Consider the following 9,728-nt stretch of genomic DNA (forward strand, 5'->3'; position numbering starts at 1 on the left):
TATGTGGAATGACTGCACAGGCTTCCATAAGTGGGACTGTGTATGTTAATGCACACTTCTTGCAAGAGAGTGGAAGTGCATGTAAGAAATGTGTGACTGTCATGTAAGTAAGGGTATGAAGTCATGTATGTAAGGCTATGAAACTTGTAGGTGCTTACCACCAGTTTGTAAGCCTCTTATATTCTCATTTCTGTTGTAGTGCTGATACTGACCCACAATATAGAGTTCATTGATTACCAGCAAATCATAGGCTGCTAATCAATACACTATCTTAGTTGCTATCAAGACTGTATGAATTACAGAGTCATTTTCTACCAAAGGTGTTTTTTTTCATTATTACGAATTTGACAGCAGCATCACATCTGCAGAGCAAGGAGTGGAGAGAAAACATTCTTCTAAGAAAGCAGAGAACATGTAATTCATCAATTTGAAAAAAAAAAAAAATTAGGATTGAACTAGAACAGGATGAATTCAAATATCCTCCTGAAAGCCTCCCAGATGGACAATGCTGTTTCAGCCCCAAGTGTTTGAAGACATAATGTAAGGATGTATCACAGATTCGATATCACTAGAAATGCTGTAGCACATCAGCAGCTTTGTATTTTTTGTCACAGTGACCTGTGTCAGAAAAACAAGGCAAAACAGGCTGACAAGGGAGAAGTTTTGCTCTAATACATCAATGATATTAGAAGCCAAGTGTATCATCTGCCAGGCAAAAAGCACACATTTAGAAAGAGCTTGATGAAATCTAAGTTGCCCACTTGAAAACAGCTCCTAACAATCAATATTTGTAGCACTGTTTGTAAAGGACTCCATCAAGGCACAGTTGCTCTTCTTCTGAATCACAGACCTAGTTCATGTTTTCCATGCTTACAGGAGAACTTTTTAAGGTAAAGACAGCCTAGTATTTTGACGGGGGTTGCATTTTTATATGCTGAGTTTTATGCTAGAACTAGCATGAAAATTCAGAAAACGTAAAATGGACAGGCTAGGTGCAATATGAGAACTCCAGCTGTGCATTCTGTCTGCCTCATACCTGCAGAGAGCAATGCCCATTAGCAGCTACCCATCTACACAAATCAGTCTTTTAAAGGAGGGTATTCTTTAGTTTAGTTTAGGTATTTTTTAGATTTTTTTTCTGAAGTTCCAATAGCTCAGGCACTTGTAGAGAAAGCTAATCTCTGAGCAAAGAAATTGAATGAAAGTTCTGCAACATGATACAACTGAGAAACTTAACACATGAGGATCAGCAGATACCTACAATTAAGACCAAGCAGATGCTGTAGCTCTTCTTAAAAGGGTTGAAAATAGATTTCATTGGATTTCTCCTGAGTGGTTTAGAGACTAAACCATCTATTTATGACCTTCATGGAAGCCTGCTTCCTGTGATCTTGGTTCACAGGTATTTTAGACCAGAAGCTCAAACAAAACCCTTAAAAGTGTGTTCAGATCCCAATGACCTTGGAGAAGGAAGTGATTTACGTGTAAATAGCAGTATGTTCATCACCATTGAAAGCAAATACTAGAGGTATTAGGCTGGCATAACCAAGACAGCTTCCAGGGAGCTGCCCACATGAAATAAACACTATGAAAAGTGACACAGCAGATCTACTGTGAGCTCTGCAAAAATCATCCACAGGCCACCAGGGTGAAACAAGCAGAATAAATCTACTCCAAAAAATGGATGGTGTTCACAACCCAAGCTGCAAAGCCTGGAGAGTATGTCTGTCCTTTGACCCAGTCAAAAGTGCATCAGAAAGGTTCAACATTCACCAGAATACAACAAAAATCTGCATTTCACTAAGTTACTACAAAAGACATGAATGACTACAGCACATGCTCCTTCTGTCACATAGACAGACTCATCCCAGGATTTACTCTTCTGAAGGACAAACTAGTCAAAGAAAGAGAGGAAAAAAAACCCCAGTAATTTGTAAACCCCAAACCAAAAGTCAGAAAGTATCATGAATGCACATGGATTGATACTCTGAATGATAAATCATTAGATTAGATATCAAGTTCTTTTTGCTACAGACTACTAAATCATGTCAAAAGCATGTTTTGCTTCTTAATCGTTTATCCTCTTAATTACTTGACATGAGGGAAACGTTCCTGGAAGCTTCACCTTAAAAGCACAGGCTGTTGGGTATTAATTTAAGTCACAGAATCACAATCTCTTAACCAAAGTTCGCATTGTCTGGGGAGAAAAACCTACATGAAAAGCAGTATGTAATCAAAGGAAAACCAGGCAGAATACAAAATATGAATCAGAAGCTAAGAATGACAAAATACAAGATAAACAAAAAGTTGTATTTAGAATGGCTTTTTACTCACATGAATGGCAAGAAGGAGAATTTTTTAATATATAGCATATTTCAGAGAAAACAGAAAGTTTGGATAAATTTCTGTTGCACATTTGTGGAGAAAAACAACATATATCAGAAAATTCCAACAATAGCCATGGTAAGCCTTAAACATAGGAACAGAAATGAGGCGGTTTTTAAATCAGCGGCTCCAGATAGCCTGCATCCAAGAATTTTAAGAGCTGGCAAAGGAGACTTGTGTGCTGTTAATGTGGATTTTCCATAAGCTCTGAGAAATCTGGGGAAGCTCAGAAAAAAAAGGAAAAATCTCAAAGAAAGCTGAGGTAATGCCAATACTAGGAAAATAAGTAAGAAAGGAACAAATTCCGGCACTTACGGTCAACCTCGCCTTAATCTCAGGGGGAAAAAAAACCCAAAACAAACCCAAACCAACTTCTTCATATAGGAATAAGAAATAAATGATCAAATTGTACTTAAATGACACAGCTTAAATGTATGGCAAACATATATTTTTGGAATGACTTTTTTTTTCTCATGCAATTACAGCATTTGTTCAGTGGACAATAGGAACAGTGTTGATATAACACATTTGCACATTGACTTTTTCAGTAGGACACGGAGAAACTGGCACAGTTGTGCACCTACAGTTCATAGCAAGCAAATTAAAACCAAGGCTACAGGTCTGTCTCAGTCAGACATCTTTCTAATTGAATCCCACAGGAATTAGTTCTTGGCAGCAAAGTACTCAGTATTTTATCTGGAAATAAAGTTTACTAAGAACATTCATAAAAGTTCTAAGTAAATAGTGCAGCAAGGCTGCTGATTGAGAACCATCTGGATTACTGGAAAACGAAGTGTTTCAGCATGATCAGCGTGAGGTCATGTATTTAAGAGTGATGAATTTAAAACACTTATAGATGGAAAACTTCCTCAGGAAGTAGCTGGAATAGCTGGGAACAGAATAAACATGGGTATGAGTTCAAAAATAGTATATATGTAATTGTTAAATGGTTCCAAAACAAACCACCAGAACAAAATGATGTTTTCATTGCAGGGAGCAAGAGACCAGAGAAACGTGAGTATCATCAAAACAGATTTTTCACATACTGATCTCCATTGGCAAAAGACATTGCTGCATTTCAGGAAACAGCAACAGGATGACAACTTCTTTATCCACATTTTTTGGAGCTGCTTTATCAGAATACAGCCTCTAGTACTTTCAAAGAAAGTAAATGAGAGATTTCAAGGAGTACAAATAATCCAAATTTAGGCAAACAAGCCTAAACAATGGAATAGTTGGCATATAAAAGTTAACTGCATGACATGAGGTTTAAGGACCAAATGAAGACATCTAAAGCAACTGGCAGGGAAAAAAAAATATGCATTAAAGCAGAGTGTGACAGCTGAAAGTAAGCTCATCTTAAAATACCAAGCAAACTTTCTTGATTAAATGTAGTAATAAATAAGCTTCCAGAGGTGTAGTAGTTATGCTAATATTATACATGTCTATGATTCCTGAACAGAACTCCAAATTAGAATTTAATTATTAATTTTAAAAGACAGTCATAGTGACCCTACTATAGGCCATCATTTTAATACGTGTTTCTCAGGTTCTCCAGTGAGGTAACTTGAAACAGACATATTTTCAGCAAAACGCTTGGTTTGGGACTAACAATTACCACCGTCCAGGCCAAATCAGAGACAACGCTCAGTAAAAAATACCCCTCCAACACCCAACCTGAACAGATAATGGAACCTCCATAAATAAAATAAATTTAGGTTCTTAAATTTAAGCATTAATGAAACGAGCACTTTTACTTAAAACGTTCAATTCTGCTCTCGCACTTCCACTTGACAGATTCACACCGGGCTGGAAGAGACCTCTGGGGCCATGGAGGGCAAACTGTGACCGAACACCACCACGTCCAACTAGGCCATGCCACATCCAGTCGTTCCTTAAACACCTCTAGGAACAGCGCCCACCATCTCCCTGGGCAGCCCACTCCAATGTCTAATCACCCTTTCTGTGAATAAATAAATCCCTACTAACGTCCAAAATAAACCTCCCCTGGCACAGCTTAAGACCATGTCCTCTCGTCCTGTCGCCCTCAGTAATGAAAGAAGATAAAAAGACCCAAAGGCACGGACGGGACGGGCTCGCTATCACTGGAAGCGATGAAGCCTCGCCCGTGTGCCAAATCCCGGCCCTCCCCCAGCAGAACGCCGAAATCCCCCGGAGAGGACAAGCAGGAGCCCGAGATGCCCGCGGGACCCGAACGGGAAGGGCCGAGCCCGAGGAGGGGGCACAGGAGGTGCCGGCCCGAGGTGCCGCTCCGCTCGCCGTGACCCGGGACTGCAGGGCCACCATCCCCGCAGGAAGCGGAGCCACCGCGGCTTCCGCGCCCGGCGGGCGGGTGAAAGGTCCCGCAGCGCCCGGATGGAGGCGGCGCCGCTCCGCTATATAAGCGCCCGCCGCCGCCGCGCCCGCCTCTCCCGCGCCGCCGCCGCCTCCTGGCTCACCGCTGTTCGCTGGGCCCCGCGCCGCCCGAGCCCGGGAATAAGTCGGTCAGGAAGGCTCCGCTGCCGCCATGGTGAGGCGGGGGAGCGCTGGGGACGGGGGAGGGAGCGGGGCCGCCGCGCCGGGCCTGCCGCATGGGCGCCGCGCCGGCCCGGGCGGTGCAGGCCCTCGGCCCCGGGAGAGCGCTGCGCTTCCCGGCGGTGCGCGGAGGGTCCTCGGCTGCCGGGGCGGCTCCCGGAGCTCACCCCGAGCCGGCGGGCAGGGAGGGCGGCCTGGCAGTGCCGTTCCTTTCGGGAGCGGCACCGCGGGGCAGCGCAGGCGGAGGGGAGGCGGCCGCAGCCCGGCGTGAGCGGCGCTGATCCGGCCTCGTGTCCCTGCCCTCACAGGCGGCCCTTGCTAGGGAACGCGGTCACTTAGTGCGGCAGGTAGCACCTCATCGTCAGTGCGGACATCCGCGTTTCACAGAAACACAGAACAGGTCACGTTGGAAGGGACCGCAGCAGGTCGTCCTAGAGCACATGGCACAGGATGGAGTCCAGATGGCTCTTGAATACCTCCAGTGAGGGATACGCCATACACAGCCTCTCTGGCAGTCTGTTCCCCTGCTAAGTCACATGCACTGTAAAAAAGTTCTTCCAGTTCAGGTGGGACTTCTGTGCATCAGTTTCTGCCCGTTGTCTTACTGGTTGGCACCACCGAGAAGAGCCTGGCTCCATCCTCTGGGCAACCCCCCCTGTTTACATTTTTATAGAGGCATATGTAAATATATATTTCATTTCTCTTAAGACCTTTCTTTGTCCACGTTTTTACTCCTATTTCATCAGCTCACTTAACTCACATTAATGCCCTATTATTTGGAAGTGTTGAATTGCTTAAGCTCCTCAAATCAGTTTCCTGAGTGGCCACATTAGTCTTTCTGGGCAGGTCCCCCTTTTTGTTCTCGTGGTGTGAGTTGTTGCAGGTTTGTTGATCAAGTCTTTGCTGCTTCATTTGTGGTGAGGTAAAGTTTTAAGATGCATGAAGACTGATTTTTTTTTTTTTTTTTTGAGGAAAAGGAATGTTGGTGCCACCTGTATATAGGCAAACCAGGGAAGGGTGTGCTTGCAGCTTCCCACCCTGAGGTGTAGTTAGACACTAAAAAATTACTTTCCCTTAGAGTTAGGACGTTGCCCTTTCACTCTCTTCCCATTATTTCTACCATGCTGCCATGCCCTTCAGATAGCTCTTCTAATCAATAGTGCTTAATAGTCCCGCAGCTAAATTGTTCTTTACACTTTAGAGGTCTGTTTCTCAGATGCAGTAGATAGTGTTAGTCTGTGTTCACTGCTGTGTCTCATACTTGTAACTTCAACGTTTCAGGCGTTTAAGGATACTGGCAAAGCACCTGTGGAACAAGAGGTGGCGATTCATCGCATTAGAATCACTTTGACAAGTCGCAATGTAAAATCACTGGAGAAGGGTGAGTGTGCTTCTCTTCTTACTTGGGTAGCTTCTCAAGTAATGAATAATAGGTGCTGTGTAAGGCATTGCAAAATACAATGTATTGAAACCAGTTGTAATTAAAGATGTTACTGTATGCCTTTTTGTGCGTGCCTCCGCTTGCAAAGCCAACCCAAAGTGCTTCATGCACCACAGAAAGTAAATTCTGATGTAATTTTTAATGAAAGCTAGTGTTTTGGGGGTTTTCATTATATGGAAAACTTACATCATAGTAACTAATGTAAGATATTGCAGCTTCTTCCCTTTAGTTCTTCTGGAGAATTTTGAAGTAGTTATCATGCTTTGAATGTGTAAGAACTGAGAGGCATTAGTTTCTCCATATTTTGTCATTTTTGTTATGAAGAGTTTAGTGTAACATTCTTAAAAAAAAAAAATAATCTTGTTTAAGAATTAGCTTTGCCAGTGTTTAATCAAATAATAAAAGTTACAATTTGCAGGATCTTCAGGCTGATAACAGCTTAAATATGGTTTAAACTTGTAGTAATGGCTTTTGCTTGTTGCTGCACCATGACTTCGCTCATTATGTCACAACACTTCCAGTTGTACGTGGTTGGCTATGAGGATAATGCTTTAAATGAATGGCAGTGATCACTCATACGCTATTCTGAGCCAACATCTTGTTTAAAATACTTGCCAAAAAAATCAAGCAAGTAAAATAGTTGCAAACCTGAGCTGTTGCGTGTCTTTTTTCAGTCTGTGCTGACTTGATCAGAGGTGCTAAGGAAAAAAACCTGAAGGTGAAGGGACCTGTTCGCATGCCCACCAAGGTACTTGACACTGTTTTCCTATCTTAAAAGTTGGTTTTCTTTTTGCAATGTGTTGCTTCAAAACATATTTTTTTTAAAGAGCAAAAGGTAAGGTAAAAAGCAGTGCTACTAAACTGAGGGTAAGCCAGTGTAAGAAGATGATTTCACAGGTTGTTTTGACATCTAGGGTAACTGCTAAGTGCAAAACATGTTGAATCTAGAAGGGGCTTTTCTGTTCACTTTATTTAAGTAACGAACTCATTTTTTAAATAAATATGTAGGGAAGGAGTGTTACCATCAGTGGACCTGTTATAACGTAATAGGTAACTTCCTAATGGCATAGATACCATACAGTATTTGTAGGCGATCACCTTTCCATGTGATTGTAATTACTCCTCGCAGTGCATCAGCTCAATGACCCCATGTTTGGCTTTTCAGACCCTGCGGATCACTACCAGGAAGACGCCTTGTGGTGAGGGTTCCAAGACCTGGGATCGCTTCCAAATGCGTATCCATAAGCGGCTCATTGACCTGCACAGCCCTTCGGAGATTGTGAAGCAGATCACTTCCATCAGCATCGAACCTGGTGTAGAAGTTGAAGTTACTATTGCCGATGCCTAAACCATGGTCATCACTGAATAAAGTTGATTTACAAATTTTCACTGCTTGTTTCTTTTCCTTCGTGTGCCAAGAGATAGTTCTGTGATGGATTTTGTGAAGAAGGACAATAGAAACCACAGTCAGAGTGCTGTGTGAGAGGACTGTATATTTAAGGAAAAATATGCTGAAAATAGCAGGAAATATGCTGAAAAATAGCAGGAAAATTTACCTTGGGTGTTCTGGTGTCATTGGAGACAAGCAGCTATATAGTTGTGCAGCACTTTATGAAAAATATATTTTCAATAATTTAGGGTTTGATTTTGGCTGAAATATTAGTTTCTACACTGACCTTATACACGGAACTTGCATTAAATTTGATATTTAGGTAAAATTACCAAGTTTTCAGTTCTTGGTTCTTGCTGTGCAAGACCGAACTAACGCTTAGCTTATTTGGATTTTTCTTCCCATGTGTGTCATAATCAAAGCATCCTGGGGGCGGGGTGGTATTTATAAAACTTCCTAATTTGTGCTGAACACATTGAATTAACAAGTGTATTCTTTTGATGTGCGTGTAGAGTCACAAAGCTGAGCTATGGAACTACCTAGTTGTCTTTTCAGGTTTAGATTTCCATAGATATTATTAATGCTAAGAGTAAGCTTCATATCTAAAGCAACAAAACAGCCATTTTTATTGCTGCTTTTAAGTCTCTGAAAGGAACTTCGATTAATCCTTAAACCAACAAAACAAAGCCCAGAGTTGTAGAGAACAGTTTTGTTTAATCCATTAAGGATCAGGTTGCTGCGTCTGCTTCAAGCATAGGAGAGAACTTGAATTTTTATTAAAATAAGCAGTGGTGGTTCTCTGTAAGTAGGTTGAGGTCCTGTTTATGTTTGCTAAGACCTAAAACTGACCAAAGCTTGAGCTTTTGTACTTGAGATATGAGAGGCCTTCCAGTTCCTTATATTTAAGGCTTATGAGGATTCTGACCCTTTTTAGTAGGCTTGAGAGCTTTGCTAGAAGGGAGGTGAGTGACTTAATAGGGACAGATCGTGTCAAGCCAACTTGAGAAACAACTATGTGAGCAGAGGGGAAAATACCCAACACAAAACACCTGTGTCTTCCTTTAAGTCTGTTTCTGGTAATATGCCACAAATAAAAGCTGCCTGACAAATACTTCTAGCTGTAGTTTTAAAATTACTTCTATTGTAGGGGTTATTCTTCACAGGAATAATTGGCAAACGAATAGCACGTGGAAAGATACTTTGCACTCACTGACATAAATTTCTTGCACACAAGTAGTCTTACTTCTGATTAACAGAGTAGCCCTGTGACTGACAGCACTTGGAGGGGTCTAGGCACGGCTGGCTAGGTTTGGCACAATTTCTGCCTCTGTTTTTTCCTGTTGGTCAAAACTGTGGAACAGTTTTGTACCTGCTTACATCTGGCTGTACCTCTGACTTGCCAGGTGCCTCTTAAACACACCTAAACGACCTGAAGCCCCACCGATCTTCTTTCAGCTGTGGCACTTGAGGACCAATTTCCTTTGTCATCTCTTCACTTGTCTCCAGCTTACCCATAAACACAGATGCAAATTTACCTTTGTGTTTGGGTCCCGCACTGTGCAGAAATACTGCTGCCCGCCTTTGTGTGAACAGGCCGGCTCACACAGGAGGGCTTTACATTTGTTACCGGGAGAGTCGGTCAATCCTTAGCTCGTGGAAGGCGCTGGACCGCGGAGCTCCTCCAGGCTCATCCCGCGGCCCGTCGACCTGCTGCACACTCCTGGCTATCGCGTGATCCGCACGTTTCACGATTTTATTTATTTTCTACTTCTTTTTCTACTTCTACACCGCGGCAGCGCCGGGACAGTTACGTAACACCCACGCTAACTTTATATAACCCGCTCGGATGGAAACATTTAGGTACCCGCGTCTCCCCCGCCCATCCTCCCGCCTCCTCCTCCTCCTCCCCCTCGGCCAGGCAGAACCCCCCTGTAGTCTGGCCGCCCGGCTGTCGGTTCAAACCTCTTCTTTAACGCC

General features: G+C 42.9%; 1 protein-coding gene across 1 annotated transcript; it reads left to right on the forward strand.

Moving 5' to 3' along the window:
- The first annotated feature begins 4,763 nt into the window (after positions 1–4,763).
- RPS20 (ribosomal protein S20) lies at positions 4,764–7,750 on the forward strand. The gene is made up of 4 exons (XM_084210320.1): positions 4,764–4,915; positions 6,202–6,301; positions 7,036–7,109; positions 7,527–7,750. Exons 1-4 carry the CDS (start codon positions 4,913–4,915, stop codon positions 7,707–7,709), a joined length of 360 nt encoding a protein of 119 aa, XP_084066446.1. The 5' UTR covers positions 4,764–4,912; the 3' UTR covers positions 7,710–7,750.
- Positions 7,751–9,728: the final 1,978 nt, after the last annotated feature.

Source organism: Fringilla coelebs (genome assembly GCF_963513975.1).
Source record: "Fringilla coelebs genome assembly, chromosome: 1".
Lineage (NCBI taxonomy): Eukaryota > Metazoa > Chordata > Aves > Passeriformes > Fringillidae > Fringilla > Fringilla coelebs.

Excerpts from the sequence above, each read along its gene's own strand:
- RPS20 (XM_084210320.1), top strand. Across the intron at positions 6,302-7,035 it reads TGTAAAATCACTGGAGAAGG|TCTGTGCTGACTTGATCAGA; the intron begins GTGAGTGTGCTT and ends GTCTTTTTTCAG. Across the intron at positions 7,110-7,526 it reads CTGTTCGCATGCCCACCAAG|ACCCTGCGGATCACTACCAG; the intron begins GTACTTGACACT and ends TTGGCTTTTCAG.